Source organism: Pelodiscus sinensis, chromosome 3 (assembly GCF_049634645.1).
Source record: "Pelodiscus sinensis isolate JC-2024 chromosome 3, ASM4963464v1, whole genome shotgun sequence".
Taxonomy (NCBI): Eukaryota; Metazoa; Chordata; order Testudines; family Trionychidae; genus Pelodiscus; species Pelodiscus sinensis.
The window spans coordinates 71,448,472-71,474,881 of record NC_134713.1 but is presented as its reverse complement, the minus strand read 5'-3'; the positions used below and the strand labels follow the sequence as shown (position 1 = coordinate 71,474,881).

Below are 26,410 nucleotides of genomic sequence, written 5' to 3'. Positions count from 1 at the left end.
AATTTGGTGTTGCTCTTGTCTTTCCCAACAACTAAAAGAAGAAGAAAGAACAAAAACCCCTTGAAATATATAGTTTTAAAAATAATTGCAAAAAAATTGTATTTAGAAGATACTCCATAAGAAAATTTGTTTGTTGAAAGATAAGGAAATTTAAATAAAACTCACAAGGGAGGTATGCATTTAACACAAATTATTTCATATTAAGTGGAGAAATGAAACAGCTGTGTGTGTAAGGGGTGGTGAGAGACAATCTGAAAGATTTTCAATTTCCTGTTCTTCACAGGTAAACTAGAAGCCTGTAGTATCAGCTGTAAATGAGGAAAAGTGAGTTTTCTTCATGCTACCATTTGTAATTAATTTTTGTTTTGTGTTGCAAGTATCCTTACCACTTTTTCCCTTTCTGTTTTGAAACAGACAGTAAATGGTAGCAAAATGGAACTGTAGGGCCAAGTCTTAGTAGTAGCAGTGTTTATTATTATTATTAAATATTTATTTCAGTAGACCCCAGGAAATCAAGTCAGTGCTAATTCATAACTCCAGTAGCTTACAATCTGTATAGACAAGACAAACTACGGATGGAAAAGGAAAACTGAGGTACTGAGAGAAAATTATTTTCTTCAAGTGATTGCTCATGTCTATTCAACATAGGTGTGTGTGCCTGCCGCGTGCACTGGTGCTGGAAGTTTTTCCCTACGCAGTCTCTAGAGCCCCCTGGAGAGGCCTATACACACTGTGCTATATAAAACAAAGAACAGGACTATGTAGCACTTTAAAGACTAACAAGATGGTTTATTAGGTGATGAGCTTTCGTGGGCCAGACCCACTTCCTCAGATCAAATTGTGGAAGAAAATTGACATGACCACATATACCAAAGGATACAATCAAAAAAATGAACACATATGAAAAGGAAAAATCAAATTTCAGAACAGAAGGGGGATGAGGGATGGAGGTAAAGGTCTGTGAGCAAATGATATTAGAGGTGATAATTGGGGACGCTATCTTTGTAATGGGTAATGTAATTAGCATCCGTGTTAAGACCTCGGTGTAAAGTGTCAAATTTAAGCATGAATGACAGTTCAGAGGATTCTCTTTCAAGTCTGGTGCTAAAAGGTCTTTGAAGCAGGATAAAAACAGATATTAGACAGGATCACAAAGAAAAAGCAGTTTCTTGCCATTCAACAAGAAAGGGCATTGTCTCAACGACTTGATTACCTGCATCCTGCTTCAAAGGGAAAATCAGGAGGAAAAAAAGAGGAGAAAGAGGGAAGTGTGTGTTATACTGTTTTAATGCTTTTAAACAAATTCCAGCGATTTGCAATCCATTGTGTTCATTACATATTGTCACTTTTGTCCATGGAATGGATATTATTTAATGGTCAAGAAGCTGTATTTTTAATGTGGTTTTATCAGCATTAAGAACAAAATCTTTGTCCACATATATTTTGTTCATTCTCATGTACTGAAGGATTGGCCAGTTTTTAAAAAAAGTAGGAATGGTATAGAAGGTTATCTATCAAATATCATGTATAAAAAGAGACATCTTACTGAAAGATAGTTCAGGATTTGTATATTGAAAAATCACTAAATACCACTTAGATACTTTAATAGCACAATATATAAAACCTGAAGGTGTAGTGTGAAGTCAGTACCATTTAGATGAATGACCAAACTCCCATTCACTCTATTTTGGAGGGGACTGCACTCAGTGTTTTTTTCTAATTTCTGTCCTTATGACCACATCCTTTTAGCCACTGGTCACTGATCATTTCATACTTACTATGAAAGTTATGGATTGGTATTGCTTGTATTACCTGACAAATATATTTTATTGACATTTTGTACTTTAAAAATAAAGGCAGTATAGTGTCTGTTTCCTTGAATTAGGAAACTTTGTTAGTAAGGTAAACATCAAAGCCTAGCTATGTTTGATATGATCATGTTTATTTACCACAGTGTATATGTTTAAAGCAACAAATTTTATTTATTCAGATAAGACAAGTGATGAGATTGAGCACATATTTGATATGTTCTCAACTTAGGCAGCAACTTTAAGTACTTGCATTGGCAATTATCAATAGCTGAAATAATAATGTTTCTTTGCGAAACAATTCAAGTTAAAATATTGCTAAACTTTTAAAACACACAAAGACCTTCTATTATAGTGAGGGGTATTCAGAAATTATTAAAACTTTTCCCATACCGTCTAAATATTTTTTCTTTTGTATCTGTAAGTTTGGTTTGTTTGTTTTTAAGTAGAACACTAATAACTGTTATTTTGGAAGGTATAGTAAGTAACCAGAGAGACAGCAATTTTAGATTTAGTTGTGATCTGAAGGTTGAAGCCACTTTGGGTGAAAATGACCCTCAAATTGTAGATTTCATTATGCTTTTTTAAAAAATGACAGCAGCAGAATGAGTATAATGGGCTTCAAAATGCAGACTGAAACAAATGCAGAGAAGTGGTAGGTAAGGTTCTGTGGGAAGAAAACGTAAGGGGAAAAGTTAAGGAAAGTGGGCAGTTTCTCAAAGAGATCATATTCAAGGCACATCAACAAAGTGTCCCAATGTGAAGGAAACATACGAAGAATAGTAGGATACAAATATAGCTCCACCGCAAGCTCTTTAACTACCTGAAAATCCAAAAGAAAATCTGTAAAAGAGGAAACATGGACAAATTAGCAAGAATAAGTACAAAGGAATATCATGAGCATGTAGGAACAAGATCAGAAAGACACCTTTTATGTCCTCTGAGACATGTAAGAAGAGCTTCTTTAAATATATTTGGACCAAGAGAAAAAATGAAGGAAGGCATAGATCCACAACTCAGCAAGGAGAGAGAGCTAATAGCAGATGATATCAAGAAGGCTGATGTGTTTAATGTTTTATTTTGCTTCAGTCTTTACTAAAGAGATTAATGATAACCAGATACTTAACATTAATTGTGTTAACAATAAGGGGGAAGTAACATGAAATGGAATAGAAAAAGAACAGGTTTAAAAATATTTGATAACCTAAATGGATTCAAGACAGGCAGTCCTGATAAAATTTATCCTAGCATATTCAAGGAACCATCTGCAGCAATCTCAGAATTATTAGTTGTTATCTTTGAGAACTCATGGAGTAAGATGTTAGAGGATTGGTGAAGGCAAACATAGTACCCTTATCTCTGTAAAGGAGAACACAAAGGGCACGTGCAATTATACGTCAGTCCACTTATCTTTGATACCCCCAAAAATACTGGAACAAATTATTAAACCATCCACTTGCAAGTATCTGGTATATCTCAAACAAATCATGCCAAGCCATCCTAATTCTCCTCTTTCACAGCATTGATAGCAGAATGGAACTGGGACGGGGGTGGGGAGGGACAGTATATGTGATATATCTTGATTTCAGTAAGGCTTTTTAAAGGATATCTTTTTGCCCCTTGCTGCTGCTTTTACTGTGGTACTTAGCCACAGTGACACTTTATTGATTCTCTGCTTTTTTGGGTTGAGGGGGAAATATACTATGCACATTTTATCCATATCAGTGAATAACTAGCAAAGCAGATTACTTCAGATGTATCAAGTCTTCAGATAGTTCTGTGAATCTGACTCTAGATGGCGCTGTGATTTTGACAGATTTCCATTAAGGTTGAATGGCATTATACAAAATTATTGCCATTTGTACATTAATCTGTTTGTTACCTCTCAGTGTGCACATTGAATTGTTAGCATTCAGCACAATTTTAGTTTTGTTTTTGCTCTTATTTCAATGTCTTGTTGGTACCATTTTAATTGGCACTTTACTGGTTTTTAATATTTAGTGAAAATTGCATGTTGATTCTTTTTTATCGGTGTGTATCCTGATAGGAGTTGGGGGGAGGGGTAAACTACTTTCTATCCAGAGACGTGGGGTGTTTATGATCAAATAAGTTTGAAAACCACTGATTTCTCAAATAAGTTAGAGAAATGGAAAGGAAGAAAGTGGATAGGAAAAACGCATAATTTTCTTCTTAAATCTAATTTAAATTTTAAAGTGCTCTCAGAAAAAAATCCTTAAAAATACACTTAACACCGAGTTTTTGTGAATTTAAAAGAGAAGTAATACCTGCACCACTCATCTTCCAGTCTGGACCAAATAGACATAGATGAATTTTACTAAGTAAAATAAGTATAATACCAAAAAATTGGTACCATTTGTCCCTTTTTTTAAAACTCAAAAGAGGTCCCTCTAATTCACTTAATTGTCTCTCAAATGTTTGAAAGTTATTAGAAGATGATTTTTAGATACTATTAAATATTTGACATATACCCATTTGTTTAATATAAACTTATTTCAATGCATATTCTCATTTTATTTTATTTTATTTAAAATATCCAATATTTTATGTGTTATTAAAGTTAAAAAAAATACCATGAGGATTTGTATCCAAAATACATTAGGCTTCATTAAATGTCAAATATGCATTAATATTTGAATTCCATATTTGTTTTATAATTATTACAATTTTCTTCTTAGTAATAGAAAAATATTGAAATTTTAATTCTCTTTGTCTTACTCAAGGTGGAAAGGGAAAAGAGCATTCTTAAATTTCTTTTCTAGGATACAATATGATAATACCACGTAAGGGCCAGTGGTACAATTATCTCTAAAAGAAGAAACTGTGTTTTCATGATCTTCTGTGGCTCTATCCTCCAGGTTTCCTCTAAGTTCAAACCTCTTCTGAGGTATCGCAAACAAGACCAGGTGAATCTGGCTACTTCTCCTGGCCCCTTAGCTACCAAAGTCCTCTCCTCATACTTACACAACCCTATAGTAGAGCTTCCCCTGCAGAAGACTATACTCCCCGTCTAGTGTGTTGCTTACATTATCTCAAACTGTTAGCCTAATACTGGACTTTTCCCTGGTGAGAAAGACATGTCTCTTTTACAGTTTCTCCCTCAATGGAGTTTCTTAAGGCTTAGTTCCTCCATCTCTTTCAAGGGAGCCAGTTACCTACTCATCTTCCCAGGTGCCAAAGTATGACAAATTGCATATCTTTCCAGTTGATACAGGTAAAGCCCCATCACAGATGTTTATATTCCAACAAATTTTTAATTTAGTATGTTAAAGATGTTCATCTAATTGCTACCTGTTAGTATCAGTGTGCGATATAAATTGGGATAAATCTGTTAACAAGCACCAAGTCTTACGCAAGGGAAATAAAATGTTCTTCAGGTGATAATTTGCTTCTGAAGGTAACCAGTTGTTCCTTTGTTAGTAAAAAATTGAATGACATATTCACTGCCATGGGAGATAAAGGAGGAAGAAGAGAAACTCTTGTGTGCTGAAGTAAGGGTAAAAGTTTTATTTTTCCTCCTGTATTCAACATTTAACGATCACTTAAGAAAATAATAAAACATGTATCATAGCAAAATATGTGTGCAGTACTGTGTGTCAAAGATTTCACTCAAATGTAACCTTGTTCCAAAGTGCAAAAGTTTAATGCTTCTAGCAGCCTTAGAACATTTTCCCCTCTGCACTTTGGTATTTTAAATTCCAATTTTCAGCTGGATATGAAGTTGTAATGAATTCTGTCATTTCATAGTGCTTTAAAAAAGGCTTTCTCTCATGATGAGTGAAAATGGAAAATAAGGATTTTTTTTTCACTTTGCTGAATGAGAAAGTTAGCAACATACTTTTGGAAACTTAAAATTGCTTAAATTGAGGCTGAATGAACAGATCAGAAAAGGAAAGCTGCAGCTAAATATATTGGTAACAATATATTGCTTATTTTAAGAAGGAATGCTTTTATTTTGCTCCATGCCTATTTACCTAATTTTACTACTCTATATTCTGTAATGTTGCACTATTGGGGGAAAAAAACTTTTCAAAGCTGAATAAAAATCAAATACTTGCTGTGACAGAATACTTGTTGTGGGTTCAAGTCCCACCCACCCTTGGAGTGGCCAGACTGCTGCCCTAGTGATGGAGCAATGGAGTTAAGGGGCTTTTCTCACCCCGGAGGACGGGAGTGGCGGGACGCCCAGATGAGCCGCGGTCCCGCCGCCCGCGTTCTCTGGGGTGAGAAAAGCTGCTCCCCATCTCCTTGGTCTGTTGGTCAGACCAGGTAGACGGGGAGCAAAGCCTCGGAGGCCGCCCGCAGTGGGACAGCCGCGGCGCGCCTGGACTGTCCCACTGCGGGCGTCCTCTGCGGCTTTGCTCCGCGTCTCCCTGGTCTGCTGGGCAGGGGGGGCGCAGCTAGTGCCCCCTTCCCCCCAGCAGACCAGGATTTTCTGCCCACGATGCCTGGGGTAGAGCAGCTGGGGCACTGCTGCGATGGTCCCTCAGCGCCGCTCCTCGGCACTACTGGACCAACCCGGCAGCACCCCAGCTGCTCTGCCCCTGGCGTCCTGATTCAGCCGCTGCTGAAACTGACCAGCGGCTGACTACAGTAAGCCCGACGCAGAGTTTCAGCAGCAGCTGACTTAGGGACGCCTGGGGTTCTTAAGTTGAATCTGTATGTAAGTCAGAACTGGCATCCAGATTCAGCCGCTGTTGAAACTGATCAGTTTCAGAAGCGGCTGAATCTGGACGCCAGTTCCGACTTACATACAGATTCAAATTAGGGACTGTAGGTTTGTTCTTATCTTGTACGTAACCCGGGGACTGCCTGTATTCCAGAATCATGTTTGATTTTTTTTTTCAAGTGTTACCCTTTTGACTCATATTTAGGTTTTGGTTCAATATGTCCCCTGGATTCCTTTCTTCAGTAGTCCTCCCTAGACAGTCACTTCCCATTCTGTGTGTGTGAAACTGATTGTTCCTTCCTAGGTAGAGTAATTTGCATTTGCCCTTATTAAACTTCCTCCTATATCTTCAGACCATTGCTCCAGTTTGTCTAGATCACTTTGAATTATGCCCTATCCTCCAAAGCAGTTGCAACCCCTCTCAGCTTGGTATCATCTGCAAACTCAATAAGAGTACTCTTTAGGTCAATGTCTAAATCGTTGAGGAAGATACAAAGCCAAACTGGTCCCAAAACAGACCCCTGTGGAACCTCACTTGTTATGCCATTCCACCCTGACACTGAACCATTAATAACTACGCTCTGAGAATGGTTATCCAGCCAATTATGCACCCACCTTATAGTAGTCCCATCCAGGTTGTACTTCCCTAGTTTATTTATAAGGTTATGTGAGACTTTATCAAATGCTTTACTAAAGTCTAGATACACCACATCTACCGCCTCTCCCTTATCCGCAATACTTGTTATCCTATCAGAGAAAGCTATCAGATGGGTTTGATATGATTAGTTTTTTACAAATCCATTCTGACTGTTTGTAAAGCATGGATTTGTAAACACCTATCGCTTTATATCTTCTACTTACTTTCAGGACTTCCTACTTGCATCATTTGTAGGATTCAAAGGTTTGCATATACAGGTACATGTGGTTGTCTCCGTATACTTACAGTTTTAGTTTGCATTTGCTCCATTTAAAATTCTACATAAATTTTAAAGCTGTATTACTTATTAAAGACACTTAATTTAATACCCAGTATATTTAACCAGTACTCTTTCCATCGGCATTCTCAAACATCCCTTACAATCTGAATTGGTGAGTTAATTAGTCTTGTCTAGTTTATAACCTCATTTTTATGGGAGCTAGAACATCTTGTCTTTTTGACCCTTTGCTTTGAAACTTTTCTGCAGTTATCCTTCAGAACATATGGTCTGTTACAGCATTTAAATGAAGCTAGTTGAAAAAAAATATTTACTGATGCTTTTAAGAAATGTTAATGACTCATACTGTATAATAGTGCCACATCCTGATGACATTTTGCAGCGTAAATCTTTATTTGGAACTGTTTTCCTGTTAATTGCTTGTTAACTTGACTTTTAGTAATATATTATTAGTTTTTCAGTGAACATATTGTTAAACATATAAAAAAAAATCATTGGCCATCTAATAACTTTATAGTTGTTGTGTTTATTGTATGGTTTAGTCTATGGTATAGACATCTGGTCATTCTCAATGACAGGGGCACAGGATGGAATATAATCTGTCTATTGAAAAAGCAGACTTAAACCTCTAGTTCAAGGGGGCTGACAGACTTGCTGGGCCCCTGGGAAAGGTGGGGAGACCCAGCTCCATGCTCTTGGAAATGGCAGGACCTCAGGAGATAGGGGCAGGGCTGGGGGCAGACAGTCCTCTGCTGCCCTCCTTCCAACCCCCCATCCTCCTGCACCAGCATAGTGCTCCAGCAGTGATATAAAGTGCCCAGACCTTTTGCAATCTGTTAGCCTCCAGACAGTTGCTCCCTTGCCCTTCCTTGTTGGTGACCCTGAAATAATTTATGTCCCTATGCAATCCAGTTCAAGGTAGTGATGTACACATACTAGCTAGTTCATCACATTGCATAAGACGACAGACCTTCAGAGAAAAATGGATCTAATTCTCTCTCCTTTCCAGTATCTGGAGATATCATGGGTCCAAAATCTGGCAATATCTGGCCAACTGAGAATCCACCCAGGGTAGGTGGTGTTTTTGGCTGGTATAAAGGCAGTGTAGATGTTTCCTGCACTATCCCTCTCCCAGCCCTAACAATGAGGTAGTTTTTGGAGCAGGCTAGAGCTCAGCTGAGCTCTGACTATTATCAACTGGTATGGACTCTCCCTTTGGAACTGTTGACAGCTGTTGTCATTGGTTTTCAGCAGCCCTGAGGGATCTCTAACCAGAGTCAAATCCGGGGTTGAGCCAGACAGTTTCAGAATCAAATTGGCTCATATATGGCCCTCAGGTCTTATAAAAATATAAACACCCTATACTGTGCCAAGAAGATCTTGGCTGCAGAAGAGATCCTGATGCTATATGTTTCACAAATAGATTGTATGCAGTAACCAAAGACTCATGTGTCCTTTCTTTTTTGGTTTTTGTTTTTTGGATTGGTTTGCAGGGGTGTTTTTGTTTTCTGGTGGGTTTTTTTGTTTTGTTTTGTGTTGTTTGGTGACACACCAGACCACAGTTGCAATTGTGTCTTATTTGCAAATCAAGGTTAGTGACGATGCTAAATTGAATTTCATATTTTAAAGAGATGCCATCTACTTGAAAATCACATTTCTCTGAAAGTGTTTTAGTTCCTATAATTTCAGGTATAAAATTATAACTGAAAGAAGTTATCAGAACAAAAAAAAATGTTTTTTCAGTTTGCTTGCTTTGTGTATATGACAGCACTTAGTGTATTGTAGTTTCACTGATGTATAATGATCAGCTAGACTTTTAATCTCATGGGTGATTATATTGCTTACATCCAGACTTGCTACTGCAGGCTGATTGTCTGGCAAATGTATTAACAATTCTGTATCCCGATGAGGCTTATTTTCTTGGGATACGTCCTTCACTGCAATGCTATTTAGGGATACTGGAGTTTCCCAAAATAGCTATCCTGCATCTTCGCAGCAAACCCGTTATTTTGGGCTCACTATTCCAACATCCCTGTAAACCTCATTCTACAAGGAGTATGCGACATCTTGGAATAGTACTTTAGTTCAAAATTAAGCACTGTGTAGATAGCGCCAAATGACAAAATAAGCTATTTCAAAATAGCATCAAAATAAGATATGCAAATTGTGTATCTTATTTTGAGTTATGGTGCAATGTAGATGTACCCCATAGCGACTATCATCAAGTAATTCTCTTTTTGGACCTGACAAGTCACACTAGGTTTGAGTTACATTCAGCATAGTGTTTGATGGGGATGCAGCACAGAAGTGTCAAATCAGGAAAGGTTACTAAGTGGGGCGATTATATATTTTCAAGACAATTGGAGAATGTAGGTCAACATTCAGTGATGTATATTACCAGAGAGTAATATTTATTTCTTCCAGGATCAAGGTATAGAGGCTTCCCCCACCCTTCTTCATGATGCCTTTTCCAGGGCTGTGGGTTTCTCTCAGGGGATTTCTGCTGGGGAGCACTGCCACCTTCGACCTATTGGATAATCTGCCACTCATCATTTCAATTCTTCTTATCTTGTATTTTCTTCCTCTATTTTTTGAAAAGGTAGTGGTGAGAACTAAAGTAATAGAAATATCCTAGAGAAGAATTAGACAGCTGAATTTTTACTAAACACTGACACTTTGTAGTTCCTTTCATTTTATTCTATTTATAGTTCTTATTTTCTCAGCACATTTCTCCAAGCCTCATTGTGTATTCCTTAGCCAAGTAAAGCTATATGCAATGCAATTTCTTCATAATAGTTGTGTTCCTCAGATGAAACTTACTGCATATTGGTAATTTACAATCACCTAGACATTTCCTGAACATCAGAATCATAAGTCTTTCTTCAGAAATGTTAATGCGTAAATTCATAATGAAACCTCTACCATACTGTTTAAACACCCTGCCACACTCCCCCTCCCGCAATAGAGTACAGTTCTGTTTGATTTGTTTTTTCCTCGGAAGACTCCCTCCATTCAGTGACAATTTTTCCTCAGTCACTTACATGGTTGCTTGAGACAGATTTCACTCTATGTGCTCATGTAAAAGGAATACACATACTCTTATAGACTATTAGCTCTCACAGTGAACTTCTCTATCACTGACCATTTCAAATGTCGCCTTTTCAGAGATATCCAACTTGATGGTTATCTTCCTTTGTTGTATTGAATATTCTTTTCTCTTTAAAGGCATTGTTAAAGTAAATATAGGCAACAAATGCACACTGTGACATGAAATATACATTAGGCTGATAACGGAACTAAGTATTTTATCCTGGTTTAGCACAGACTGTGTAACGTGTTTTGATATTTTTCCAAAATACTTTTAGATTAATTTTTGTTTAGAAAACATAGTCTCCATACCAGTTGAAATAAAAACAGTACATTTCACAATAGCTCTTCTTCTTAAGATCAGAAGTCTTTTCAAAATATAATGTAATTGGATAATCATAGAATCACTGAAAAAGGCATATTAAATAGAATCACAATATCTTTTATAATTGGTAGAGATGTTAATCTGATTTTACAAACAATATTTTAATCGGCTAAAAGAAGTGAATCAGAAAGCTAGTGGACTGTTGAAACTGTCCCACTGGGCTACCTAGTGATATCTGAGATCTGTATGATCAAGTGCATTGAATGCTTCTGCATCTCATTTTAACAGCTTGAAAAGCAACAAACCCACATATTGGTCACATATGTAAGCCAATGAATGATTATGTTCAAAATGTCAGATTACTTGTTAAAAATATCTGAAATTCATAGTGGCAAGGTAATGAGACAATGGTTAAGAAGTTTTTCAGTTTTGGATTCAAGAAAATATATGAAAGAAAGTGATGAGCATTTGAAATGTAGCCCCAAAATGAGATATAAGATTTCACTGAGCCCCCCAAAATGATATTTAGTTTATATGTACATTTTTTTTGCAGGGCAGTTATTTTCTTTGTTGATGAAACTGCTGGGTAAAAAAGTACCATGGGTAACATGGTACTAACCTTATTTGTAGATGGATCAATATATGCTCAATATCGCTATGCGTTTGTTACTCATTTTTTGTTTTACTTGCCCTGCAGCCAGGTCTGATTTCTGCTATCTTCTATATAATATCATATTAACTGAGACATATTAACTGTATGCTTGTACAGAAATATTGACATCTGTGTATTGTCTTTCCTGGGACGTTATCTCATCAAGCCTAATTATGGTAAGATATGTCAAATCAAGTCAAATTAGAAAGCTAGATCTTCTAAAATTGTCTTGTCTTCTCCATTTCATTATGTCTGTCATTACACCAACACTTGTAGGAAAGAAAGAATGTCTTCCAAGTAGTATTTATACATGTCAGAAGGAACATGTTCCACGAAATGAAAACAAAAGACTAAGTTCTGTAGCACATTTCCTAAGACTGTATCATGTACTATGGATAGGCATGAAAACATTAGATATTTATTGGGAACTGTCAGTAAAAGTCATTTCTGGAAACACTATGCTTGAAGCCAGCCCTCATCTCTGAGCCGACACCAAAAGGTCTCACGTGAAATGAGGGTGATGTGCTTTGAGCAAGGCCATTTGTGTCCTAGACAGTGGGCCCTTTCCTGCAGGGGCACAGATGTCTCAGGAGGAGCCTCACTACCCCCACGTCAAAGGGACAAAGGAGGTGTGGGAAGGTGCCAGCCAGACTGAGCCTGCAGACAGGAGTGGGGCCATGGAGTGGGTCAGCTTCCTTCTGTGCCCCACACCTGCTGGGTCTAGCAGTGGTGGCATCCCACAGAGAGAACACTTCTATCCCTGACTGCTGGGGGGGCAGGGTATTGGAGAAGGTATGAGGGTGTTGGTATGAGAAATGAATGCCATTTGCTAGTGAGGGTGCTCCTGGGGTCCCCTTTACTTCCTTCCCCCAGCAGGTTCCCATGAAGGGCCTCGGGGTCTTCCACCTCATCTGGGAATGGATGCTGCCCTAGAAGTGCAAGCAGGCTCATGCAGCACTGCAGTGTATGTCCATATCCTCATCCTCCTTAGTGGTGGCTTACAGTAGGAAGGTGTTCCTCCCCTACCCCCTGCTTTGTGTAGGCCTGCCTCAGTTCTCTGACCTTCATGCGCACCTGCTCCTGGGTGCGCTTGTGCCCTTGTGGCCCAGGCTGTGAGCCATCCGGCCATAAATGTCTGCATTCCTGCATCTGGTGCAGAGCTCTTGCATATTTGCTTCCTCAAGCCAGATCTCAAGGAGATCCAGGATCTCCTCACAAGACCATTATGGTGCCTTTCTCTTTTGGCACTGGGCAGGGGCTTAGAAACTTCTTGAAGCTGTGCTGGCAGCTGTGGGGGTCTCAGCTGGAGCGGTGGACTTGGCCATGGCAGCAGGAAAGGCTTTGCAGGCTCCTGCTATGTGGCATGATGCAGGCAGGGCCTGCTTCATCCTGAAAGCCCTTTCCGTTCTGCCTGCAGCTTTAAAGACTGCAGGGGAAGGGGAACTATAGAGGTCTGATGAGTGTGGACAGAGTGGCCACCAGGGCAGCTGTGAGATTTCCTGGAGGCCACTTAGTTAGAAATAACTTCAGCTGCCCTGTCTACACACACCCTATTTTGAAATAGCTTTTTCAAAATAAGAAGCCCGTTATTTCAAAATTATTTTGAAATAACAGGCTTGCTGTGCAGATGCTCATTTTGTTATTTCAAAATAATGCTGTTGTATAGATGTGTCCTAAATGAATATTTAGATAAAAGAAGCAAGTGGAATCTGCAAATCTAAACAGAGATTCTCAAATATAGAGGTTTTCAGTATTTTGACAGTTAATATTTCTACCAACCTATAAGCAAAATTTAAAAAAAAATATGAAAGCAAATGGAGTTATTTTGACGTAGTAATAGAAGGTGGATTTGAAGCTTTTCCAATAATTTTCTACAAAATTTAATGTGAAAGTGCTTTCATCTCAAAATACATGTCACACTATGATTCATTTAGTATACTGTTTTAACAGAAGGCTGTGCATATATTTTTTGACCTCATACTAATATCAAAATGTAAGTCCTTTGCTACTTCATGCCTCAGTGAAGAATTTTCAAAATATATCCCCCCCCCCATGATTGAAAGTGACATTTTTAATCTGTTATAGAAATTACATTTTAAAATATTCCCTTGTTTTAGGTGAATTTCCCTCAAATTTCATTGGATTGCATAAAAAAATTACGGCCTTTTTTTTACAGGAAAAAGTTCCATTTATAAATGGTTTGTAGATGTGGAATTGGAGGTATGAGTTATGGAAATTTAAAATATTGAAGGTATTATACTTGTTTATAAACCACTGTCTTAAACAATCCATTGCTCTGTTCAGCTCTTAAGACTACTGCAATTGATTAACCATTTAAGAAAATATGTTACTGGTTTTGCACTCAGTATATGCTGAAGAGGTTCAGGTTAGAACTATGTGACAAGTTGCTCCACCACTCTGACATAAACCTCACAAAACATGGTGTCACACCTAGCCTTGTGCTTCCCACTGCAACAGAGATCATAGGACCACTCCTATGGTGACATCTAATCCTCTCAATCCTCTTAAGGGCCTCATGAAGAGACACAGCTGGTTGACCTAGTTAGGGCCTCAAGAGTTAGAAAAGACTATCTATTTGCAGTATTTTCTGTTACTTGCATGCTACAGACTCATACACTCTCATGGGCAATCAAGGCGTAATTATAGAGGTCACATCTATACCCATCCTTGTGGGCACTTGGGGCATAAGGAACCCAACTTTAAATGTCCATGGACTCAGGATAAACACCCATTCCCAGTGGACTTGGAGCTTTATGTGCCTGTGAGGTCTTTTCCCAGTAAAAGAGTTTCACACAGTGAAGCTTAAACATGTATTTATTTGCAATTAACAATCCATCAGTAGAGTATACATGCCACGCATCTAATGCTTATCACTTCCAAAACAGATGGATGTCTCCCGATGGCCAGTCAGGATCTTATCTTGTCGTGGGCTCAGGCTTCTACATGGTCTAGTTTATGCAAGAGTTAAAAATCCTAGTAGCTTTAGTTTTGAGCAGTTTCCCAGCATCAAGTTCCAAGGAGCTTATTTTCTGAACCTCATTATCTACCATAGTTGAAATGAGGATTTCTATTATCTTCGCCTTAGCAAATTATTTTACTTAAAATACAGCTATGCAAAAACCACTAATCAATCATTTTTATTAAACAGCGATTCACATGCCTATTGCTGTCTAATCATTACCTTTTGCATTTTTTCACAATTAATTAAACTTCTCGGGTCTATTTATCTTTATGCTTTGTTGGTGGGATACACTTGCAACAATAAAACCTGATCCTTTTTAATTGGGCAAAGGCTGCAGACACTGCAGGTTATCTCATCCATTTACTCCCCATTCCCATGACTTTGAATATATACTTATCTTGTTAGTAATGCTGAAGCTGATACTTTTCTATCTGTCTGCCTAAGTCAAGACCAAATTCTCCTGCCTCTGTAGTGTTGTTTCCAACTTATGGTGGCTGAGTGTACATGATGGCTGTGGATCTAAGTCCATACACAAAATGACTGTGAATCATATCAAGTCCAGGTCCATTTACATGTCCTTCTGTAAAAAGTGAGAGATGAAGCAAATCAACAAAGAATATGAAAGTCTTGAAAAATGCTCAAAGTGATCAAATGGCCATTCTGTGATTATGGAATTGATTGAAGCTAATAAGTCTATTAGTGTAAAGACAGTGAACTGGCATCTACTTTATGCAGGAGTAAATCATTACAAACACTGTTAAAGACAGTGTTTGTCTTATGAATTGGACTAAAACTGAACTGAGAATTATAGTACACCCTTCTCAAGCGTCATTTGTCAGTAAATGGCAACTCTCTTTTTTTTCTTTACACTAACCCGTTAGATATTTTATGGAGTGATATAGCACTTCTGCCTAAATATGGATTTCAGATTTTCATCTTGTTTTAAATCATTTGAATGGTGATCTAAAGAAGCCATATTTGACACGGTCATAAAGACCTGGATATATCCTGATAGCCACTAGAAGGACAGCTAGATCCATTAGTCTTTTGGAGGGGTAAATGTGTAATCAAGAAAAGATTCAATGTAGGCAAATTAAGATTTAGGGTGACAGCTTGTCTATAGATGATTAATTTGGTATTTCTAAAATATCAGATAACTGTTGACATAATTCTAAAACCCTAAGAATGGATGGGAAACATGTAAGACTCTTTAGAATGTCAATAGTTTGAAAAAAGCCTTGCCTTATTTTGCCCTTTATATTCATATTTGAAAACCAATTAGCTCTGGAATCTGCAGGGGATTTCCAGTAGCATTACATGTGTGATTACTAAATTGATTAATGTATATTGAACACAGAATTCTTCCATAGATGGTAAAATTTGCAACAATTTAAGTCTGGTGCATTTATTATGTTGCACAGTTTTACCATGGGGAGTGATTAGAAACTGAAGTCTGTGACTAGGCTGGAGCCATTAATATTACTGATATGGTTCCATAAATGTACATGACTGTGTTTGAAGTATTTCATATAATTAATGAGCCTTAGCCAGAGCTTATAGATGAAGGATTTCATTGAAAACCCAATTGAAATCTGTGGGAAGGAATGCCATTGACTTGGGTAGCCTTTGGATCAAGTCCTGAAGTTACAGCTTGGTGCAATAAAAATTAGTGCATGATAGAGCAAAAAGAAGTGTGGCATTTGAATGATACACAGAACAGTTGGATTTTCAGCGGATTTCTGTAGAAGGTAAAGAAAGGGCAGTTGGAAAATGTTGATTAGGAGGCTGTTCCCAACATTTAAGAATCAGGAGTGAAGAAATCATTCCATTTATGTACATTACTCTATAATATCATTTATCACTTCTAAAAATTTAGAGATAATTGTCATGTAAAAATGTACCAATCTGAGATTTTTATCATGTTTTAAATCATGTTGAACTCTTAAAAAGTTCAATGATGCAAATCTCTTGATAAGTACGCACAGTGCCAATTCAGGTAGTCAACATAACTTGTGTTCATCATCATCTGTAGAATTGACATGGCTTAGGTCAGAGTAATCAAGGAAAGAGATTTTTGAGGGGAAAAAAGCTTACAGTGCAAAATACAAATTGTGTTTCTTCAGTGAAATCTTAGATCCTGGAGGATTTGTGGTTCCATGGGGAGCAGTTTCTAAAAAGCCAAATGCAGTTATTTGAATTGGTCCTCAGATAGATCAAGTTCCTTATAAGTGGCTACAGGATTACTCCTCTAAGGAGCAAATGAAAGATGATGGTTGTGGTAGGTTTCTTTGGTCCCATAGTGTGCTACTGAGGTGTCTAAAACTTTCCATTGATGCTGTTTTCTCTCAGAATATGCTTGTTTTGTTATTTGCAGGCATCAGGTTCATTGTACAATATCAAAGAGGTGGCTAGTTAGTGTGAGATGTGTCTTAATGTCACTAGTTGGAAAAACTCATTTCCTGCCTTTTGAACACATTGTGTTGGCATATATAAAATTACAGAAACAGAGTAGATTTTTACCTCTTATGAATTCTTTCTTTTTTTTTAACGAGATGGAAATTGCAGATCTCATGAAGAGGTATTTTCTATACCACATAGTTAAGAAAGTGATCCCCCAATAGACTGACTCGTGGTTACTTTTAATTATTTGTCCTCCTTTCTATATCATATTATATATGGGATATACTCAGGGTACATATTACTAGTTTTCTCCGTGCTCCTGTTTTTTAGCGACTCAGACAGGCTGACTCTGATTTCAACCCATCTTTCTCCCTCCCCATACACACCATATTTTCTTTCCCCAAGATAAGAATCTTCTTGAGAGGTAGCGTTAGAGTGAGCAAAATACAGTCCTAGCACATGTAAGCAAAAGCCATGAATTATCCCCCCAAAATCATGAGATTGACTTAAAAATCATTAGACTTCAAAAACAATAATTTACAAGTATAGTTTGTTTATTTACAGGTCTGTTTATTTGCTGTCTGGTTTTTAACCCTTTAAGGTTCATGTTTTCAGACTCTCATGAGATTTAGAAAATGTTAGAAAAGATTCTCACATAGGTAGGTGACTCTAAAAGTTGGAATTTGAAGAAAACCACTAAATATCACAGGGATCGTGCGTGATAAAATCAAAGTAGTTGAAAACACTAGGGAAAAGTGAGTGAAATTAGACCCATTTAGCTTCTGTTGGTATCGGGTGGCTCTCTTCAGAAGGATCACATAGGAAAATTTGGAAGGACACTAGCAGCTGCCTTGCTTTTATACTCATATAATAAGGAAGATAAGGAAAAGGTTAACTAGTGCCCTATGAAAAATGTGGGAGATTGGAAAGGGGTCTTCTAGTAGTTTTAAAAAGTTTTAAAAAACCTAATAGATGACAAAGATAATGAAATTTGAGCATTTTGGAAAAAGCAAGATGCATGAGTTAGGAAGACCTCCAAGCTGCCCTTTGTTTTCTTCAGGTTTTGATGTGAAAGTTTTTCCATGTTTAATTATGATATAGGACTAATTCTTCTAAGTAATTTTAAATTCAACAGAGATAAGTACATAAATAATTGACTTGGCTCTTATATTGTGTATATATAACAGCCAACTACCAGTAAGATTTCTTTTTGCACAATTTTTTCTTTTATGAAGATGTGGACACAGCTAAGGTGCAATCTGCAAAGGCTCTATCTACATCTTTTACAAAAACGTTTGATGATAATTTAATTTATTTTGATGCACTGTTTTCTAAGGCTATGTCTAGACTGCAGCCTCTTTCGAAAGAGGCTTTTTCGAAAGTATCTTTTGAAAAAGAGCGTCTAGACTGCAAGCAGTACTTTCGAAAAAGCAAGCCGCTTTTTCGAAAGAAAGCAGCGAGTGAGTCTGGATGCTCTCTTTCTAAAAAGCCCTGTTGGCATTCAAGAATGCCTTTTTTCGAAAGAGCACTTTCGAAAAAAGGCATTCTTACTCGTGAAATGAGGTTTACCGCCGTCGAAAGAAAAGCCGCGTTCTTTCGATTTAATTTCGAAAGAACGCGGCTGCAATATCAACCTCTTGGCCAAGAGTATTCTGAACAGGGAGATTCTTAATAACTTTTTATTTCTAGTAGAGTGATGGTTCTTCCTAAGTGTTCTGTTTTCTGTTTTAACCCAACACTGGGGCATAATGGTTATTGTGAAAAAGACATTATTCCTATTCAGAAACATGCCACAAGAGATTGCCAAAGCAATATCAAGTTTTGTTTTGTAGGTTATAGTGATAGGTTTCTACTTTTGTGATTTTTAGACATACAATTTGTATTTTTTAACTTGAAATAAACTATGCAAACTAAGCTATGTCAGTTACAAAATTGGAAGCATATGTACAGCACTTGTTTCGAAAGAGCGCTTTTCTTCCGACTTCCCTTTCTCCTCATACAATTGGAGTAGGAGTAAGTCCTCCAGCTGGACAGTATTTTGACATTATTTTGAAATAACTGCCTGCTGTGTAGATGTGGACTAAGTTACTTTGAAATAATGCTAGTTATTTCAAAATAATGTTGCTGTGTAGATGTACCCTAAAGCATTTCTCTATCATGGGACTGAGAAGGGAAATTTCCAAAATAATAGAGAAATGCCTTTACTGTGTCTCAGCTTACTACAACAGTTAAGGTTCAATTATTAACTGCAAGTTTAAATGCTCTAAATAAAATTCAGATTAGAAGACTGTTATTTTTTATTTAGCTTCAAACAGATTAACTGTATTTTTAAATATTGAGTATTGAGAGCCACCTTGTGGATCTCTCTTTATTGCACAAGTATTGTGATCACTAACATTGTAGCTTAAATGTTCACAAAAGTGTGGGTAATCACAAGGCAGTATAGAGATGTTTTAAAATTAGAGCATAAATATTGTAACTGTTTTCAGCAGTTGTTTCCACTGTTCAGTAAGTTTCAGTATTGGGTTTGGAGTATTCACATAGGTCTATGTTGAAATATAATGAAAAGGCATGAGGAAAATGAAAATCCTTGGAAGATTTTAGCAGTATCTGCAGGGATTTTATGGAAACCTGCTGAAAATTGGGGGAAGTTCTCTAAGATAGCATGACATTTCTGTTATGCATTGTCTTTTTCTCTTCTACTTCTTCAGTAGGATAGTATATATGCTATTTTTACTGGTGCTGAATAAGTTAAATTAAACTTTAGCAAGTACATCATGAGAGCCCATCAGTTTTCTAGCTATCAGTTTAAATAATCAGTTTTAACTTAATCCCAGGAGAAAGGGTCCTGATTGATATTTTCATTATAGTAGTTAATTATTTTCATTTTTCAAACTGTTTTTTTTTCTATGTAATGTCTGAATTAAATGAGTGTCAGCTACCACAACTAGAGCAAGTTGGAGGGAACCTATAAAAATCACCTGATTGTTCCCAGTAAATCACCAATATTCTGTGCGAATACCACCTAACCCTGTCTAGAAGCGAATAGTATGGGAGAAAGACTTACCAAGTTTTAAATGTGACTGTAAAACAAACCTAGAGTAGGAAACAAAGGCTAATACTTAGGGCACTACACCTGGCTTCAACACCCTGTTCTTCAGTGGTGATGTGGGGGGGAGATCAGGTAACGTCATTTCCTCCCTCCAGATTTTTGGGAGCACTGAGCTAGCAAACTGGCCCACGAAGAGCCCATGGCCACGCACTCTTTGGGCCTGATGTGCCCAGTTCTGCTACTTCTCCAACTCCTGATCCTTCTTTACAATTCAATTGCTGCTCCTGGGCTTACTCTGCTACACCTGCCAGGAGTGAGGCAGTCTCTGTCCTTGTGTTGCATTTCCCTCTGGGGACACTTCCAGGTAGCTTAGCCACTCTCCCCAGCAGCCATGCACTGACAGGCAGCAGAGGGGACAGGACAGAGGTGCTTTTCCTATCTGCTGAGGGGAGCCATTCCAGGTCACTTCCTCTGTGCAATGATGTAGCTCCCTGCTCAAAACCCAGCTAGTGATGGCAGCCCAAGCAATGAGTAGGATAATTGATAGTTTACTATCTGGCTGCGCCCCTTGCTTGCTATGCTCATCGAACACCCTCTCTCTGGCCACTTTTACTTGCATGGTAGAGAGGGCGATGGCATCATTCTGTTGCCCTGCAGGAAAGTCTTTTTTTAGAGAAAGAGAGAGACAGAAAATTGATCATTATAAACTATGAAACCAGGGCTGTGCCACATTCCCACAACACTGCACTGTGGGATACATACCCCTGTGTATTGCTCACATTATAATGGTGCCCACCAAGGTGCACATGACCTGTTAACAGAGGGAGCAAATGTGAGCACCTTCTTGTGAGTTTTGTTGTGTTAGCATTTGGGTATCAACATAAGTTTTGATGACACAACTTGGTAGTGCAAGCAAGTGTGGTGTAGTGTAGTATAGACATAGCCACAAAGCCAGTGTAGTGTAGACATAGCCTCAAAATCATGGACTTAACAGAGACATTGGATTTATGGTTTATTGCAACAATCAGTAAGCACTAAACCCTCCTTTTTGTCCTATTACTATAGAGGTATTCACAGGTCACTATCAGGAATGATCCCTTATATGTGCTAATAACTTATGCTAAACAATATGTTCCATCTTGCATTTAGCTGTGAGTACCTTCCCCAGCTCAAGAGCAGCTCTGAACAGCTCACAAACTTATCTCTATCACTAACTGAAGTTGGTTGCATGCAAGACATTATCTTACCCAGCTTGTCTCTCTTGAAAAATAAGGCTATTAATCTGTAAGGGGCAAAGCTGTTAATATAATTACAAGATGAAAATAATTTAAAATCCCAGTATGGCATCTTGTGTGCTTTCCTCTAGCCATGAACACATAATATGTGTACTGGTAAATAAAGATAACATTCAGAGGCTAATGTACTTCAGCCAGATGTAACACTTTCGTCATTTCCCATAATTTCTATGTGCTATTTGGAAAGGAAATCTGGAATTAATTCATTTGATCACTAAAGTATCAGTTTAACCTCCTTTTAAAATTATAATGTATGGATTATGATGTCTTTTGGTGAGCTACTTAGTTTTGATAGGGATTTTTTTTTTTAAAGGATCAATCTTACAAACTTTAGACAAGCAGATTATATACTGATTCTGAATTAAATATTGATGCAGTATATTTTTACTAACTACTGTTTAAATATATATAAAAATAATTTGCACAAAGGAAAAATGCCCTGTGCCAAAAAATCAGCCTTAAAAGAGAGCATCATGTGTATTCACAATAAAAATGCTTACAGAATTACAGATGTAGAAAAGCATCCTTCAAAGGAAAGATTAATTATGCACAATTGTTTTAGTTATTGTGGCTTCTCTGGAATTTTCTAGCCAGATATCCCAGAGCTATTTTTAAATATGAACCAAATAATACTGGTGCTCCCCAGTTAAAATATTAGATTCTTATGGGTTTTTTTTCTTTTTAAATAGAATAATTATGGAAAGTGGGGTTAATAGGTAAGAAACCTGTCATTCTGTTCCTTTCCACAATATAAAACTGGAGATCATATCTTATTTCAGGCCAGATCAGTGGCAGGGGAATTCCGTAAATCTGAATTGAGTCCAGCTGCAAGGAGTGCTCAGTCAGCTCTCAATAGGTGCCACTGAAGAGTTCCTCTTCCCCTTTTTGAATCAGCTGAATTCCTCTTCATTCTGGCAGTGGGTCTAGCACAGCTGCCTCATACTCAGTGACATCCTGACCCCGAACTCCCATCCAAACATTGTGAAGTAGAGTCACAGGTTCCAAGGGCAGAAGGAATCATTATGATCATTTGATCTGATCTCCTGTCCATTGTGTTCCAAAACAATCCTAAAGCATATCTTTTACATGAAAGGAGGAGCAGTAATATAAATATATTTGTTCTTCACACAATGTTTCATTCACTGCTGGGAATGAATGCATATGGAGATATAATGCACCTTCATATTCCCATAAGGATCATGTCACTGTTTAGATTGACTGTGTCGAACACTTGACAAAGTGGGTGACACTCTGGTTTTGATTTAAAGGGCCTGGTTCCAACCACTGGCGCAGTAGCAGTGGTGGCAACAAGGAGCCCGGGGCCCCTCTAAATCACTGGACCTCAGGGCAACTGCCTCTTCCCCCACTTCCCGATTCCCATAAGTGAGCCTGCATACAATTTAGCATTAACAATTATAATGGTAACACTAAATTTCCTTTTAACAAAACAATCATGTTAGCAATAAAAGAGTGATCAGAGAAGGTGTGGGACCCTTGTTGGGTGAGGGAGGTAACCTAGTGACAGATGATGTAGGAAAAGCTGAAATACTCATTGCTTTTTTTGCCTCTGTTGCCACAGACAAGTTCAGCTCCCCAGCTACTGCACTTGGCAACACAGTATGGGAAGGAGGTGGGCAGCCCTTGGTGGAGAAGGAACAGGTTAAGAACTATTTAGAAAAGTTGGGCATACACAAATCCATGGGGCCAGATTTACTGCAGCAGAGAATGCTGAGAGAGTTGATAGATATAATTGCAGACCCATTAGCCATTATCTTTGAAAACTCATGAAGGTGGGGGGAGGTCCCGGACAATTTGAAACAGGCAAATGTAGTGCCCATATTTTTAAAAAGGAAAGGACAATCCAGGGAACTATAGACTAACCAGCCTCACCTCATTCCCTGGAAAAGGGGATCTTCAAGGAATCCATTTTGAAGCACTTAGAAGAGAGGAAGGTGATCATGAATTCATCAGGGGCAGGTCATGCCTGACCAACCTGATTGCCTTCTATGATGAAGTAACTGGCTCTGTGGACATGGGGAAGTCAGTGACTTTAGCAAAGCTTTTGATACGATTTCCCGCAGTATTGTTGCCAGCAAGTGAAGGATTGTTGGGTGAATGCTTTACATTCTTGAATGCTTTATATTCTATAGTTTTAGCTTTTGACTGTGATACTTAAGCCATATTTTGAGACAACTGTTTTGATCCAAATGTACCATAACTTAATTTACTTACATGTAATGAGCAATATGACCTAACTACAGTGCATAATATCAATAAAATGAAATTTTGATATGAATTTATACTTGTGGTTTGTATTTTCAAATGATGTCATAGTGTACAATCCAACATGCATGGGCAAGCCAATAAAATCACACGTAGAGTATGTCTACACTGCCACCCTCGTTTGAACTAGGGTGGCTGATTTAGGCATTCGAACTTGCAAATGAAGCCCGGGATTTAAATATCCCAGGCTTTATTTGCATGTTCCCGGGCACCCCCCTTTTTAAATGCCCCGTAGTTCGAACTCCCTTCCCGCGGCTACACGCAGCACGGACTAGGTAGTTCGAATTAAAGCTCCTAATTCGAACTACTGTTACTCCTCCTGCAATGAAGAGTAACGGTAATTCAAATTAGGAGCTTTAATTCGAACTACCTAGTCCGTGTCGCGTGTAGCCGCGGGCAGGGAGTTCGAACTACACGGCATTTTAAAATGGCGGCGCCCGGGAACATGCAAATAAAGCCTGGGATATTTAAATCATTTGCAACTTCATTTGCAAGTTTGAATACCTACATTAGCCACCTTAGTTCGAACTAAGGTGGCAATGTAGACATACCCTTAGAGGTTACATTTTTTCAAACCGAAGTTAATTACATTGCAAACTCTGTAGCTTTGGGGTCCATTGAATTTAAAATCAAATCAGAAGTTCCTTGATTTTAATATTCTCAACTTTGACAAGAAGCAAATTCGCATTTATTCTGTATTAAGAATATAAGGCAGATGAAGAGATTTTCGTTTATAGAGATTGCTTTACTGCATATGGTATCCTTTTGCACATTTGTGTATTCTCTAAAATAGTTTATTTTCCTTTTCTAACTTTCATAGAATAGTTCCAGTGAAATGCATTGTTCTGTATTTATCTGTTCTAAGTTTCATATTTATTCCTCTTGAGCAGTTCAGCAGTTAAATATAATGTGATTTTCTACTGACTTACATAAGAATCTTTGTGAATGTTTCACCAGTTTTAATCTTACTTTGGTTCTCTTTAAGTGAATAAATAAGTACTATTGAGACAGTATAGCTCATGCATTGAGAAGCGTTGTCCCCCCTCCTTACGTCTCTCCTTAACCCCAATATGCTTTTTCCCACTAGTTGTCAAAACCCTCAATTAAGAACTCAGGAAATAAAGTAGATACAAACGTCATTAAGTATCTGTTTTCCTCTTTCTCTTTGATAATTTAAGTCCTTCTCATCTCTTTTATTTCTATACTTGCAGTGATGTATTGTGTGTGTTTGGCAACATGCCAGCATAATCCAAATTCTGTTCTGCTTTGCCCACTGTGCAACGCTTAGTAGATATGATATGTACGGAGTAGCAGAATTGGGGCTAATGATAAAGCAAAAATTGACATTTTGCCACAACTGAATATAGAATAAATTACTTATAATATATAGTTCTGAAAAACAGTAATGTTGAGCGCTTTAGCAATTCACAGATAAATATATAGTATCTCAGTTGGTAATGAAATATAAAAAGATACTTAAGTTAGCAGGGAGCTGACAATCATTCCTGCCAATAAGGAGAATTTATGTTCAAAAGGAATAAAATGTAAGCTTTCAAATAACATTTCATACCATGAATCAGTAAATTTGTGTTGTATAATGCTAATCTAGCTTCTCTATTCCAAGTGAATACATTATTTTGCAAGTAATTACAGCAAGCAATTTGATTTGCTTGCGGTGTATAAATACTTTGTATGTGCTTCTATTTTCCCATTAGTGGAAAGGGTTAATTCTTTATATGGTTCATAATAGTACTGAGTTTTTCTTGAAAAGGTGTTCATTCAAATCTTTTTTAAGTATGGTATTGACCATACTGTAGCTCTAAGTGAACTAATATGTTTCCTTTGCCCATTTTAGGTGCAAAGGTCCAGAAACAAGCAGTTACGTGAACTGTTTCCAGATGGATTTAGTATCCATCATGCAGGAATGCTGAGGCAAGACAGAAGTTTGGTTGAAAACTTGTTTTCTCATGGACATATCAAAGTCCTGGTTTGTACAGCCACATTAGCCTGGGGTGTCAATCTCCCTGCTCATGCTGTAATTATTAAGGTAAGAGTTTATCTTGATCTTCAAGTGAATGCATCTTAAAACAAATCTTCAAGTGAATGTATCTTAAAACAATCTCTAAAAATGTATGTATATCAAGATGTTTGCTGTGGTTGGGGAGGAGGGCTTATTGACTTGAAATGTTGTTAAACTGATTCTCTCCAGTCAGAATTTAGTTTGTATAGTAAATATTTAAATATATTATAGATTATGAAAGGATTAGTTAAGGTACACTTTTGAGATCATGTTATATTTGCCTAATTTCGGTATTCAGCTCATCAGGATTATATTCATGTGTATTTATGTTAATTTTTATTATCTTTTCCTCAATCAGGGAACACAAATATATGCTGCAAAAAGAGGCTCCTTTGTTGACCTTGGAATTTTAGATGTCATGCAGATATTTGGTCGAGCTGGACGGCCTCAGTTTGACAAATTTGGAGAAGGCATCATTATTACAACTCATGATAAACTCAGCCATTACCTGACTCTCCTTACTCAGCAGAACCCAATTGAGAGTCAGTTTCTTGAAAGCCTTGCTGACCACTTAAATGCAGAGGTAACATTTGATAAGTTATTAAGAGAAAAAAAGGTTAAGATGACCAGTTTTAGTCACAAAAATGTAATATTCATATATTCAACATGTCTATTAATTCATAGAAACTCCACCTAATAACAGGAATATATTAGTGTATATTTTTATTTAAGAGAAATGAACAATAAGTAATACTTTGCACAGGTAAGTTTCACAAGGAACTACAAGCACAGTTGAAAGTAATTTTAAATTTTACAAATCATTATATGGAAAGCCAACATAGCAGATATAAGAAAAAACCTAAAATATTTTATATTTTTATGC

At 37.4% G+C, this 26,410-nt stretch overlaps 1 protein-coding gene across 2 annotated transcripts in view; it reads left to right on the top strand.

Moving 5' to 3' along the window:
* Positions 1 to 26,410, top strand: part of ASCC3 (activating signal cointegrator 1 complex subunit 3) — a 417,235-nt gene that overhangs the window by 249,567 nt on the left and 141,258 nt on the right. For both annotated transcript variants that reach the window (XM_006118439.2, XM_075923934.1), the window contains exons 15-16: positions 25,363 to 25,554; positions 25,886 to 26,110. In XM_006118439.2, the coding sequence (XP_006118501.2) occupies positions 25,363 to 25,554; positions 25,886 to 26,110 (417 nt within the window). The remainder of the gene's footprint in view (positions 1 to 25,362; positions 25,555 to 25,885; positions 26,111 to 26,410) is intronic.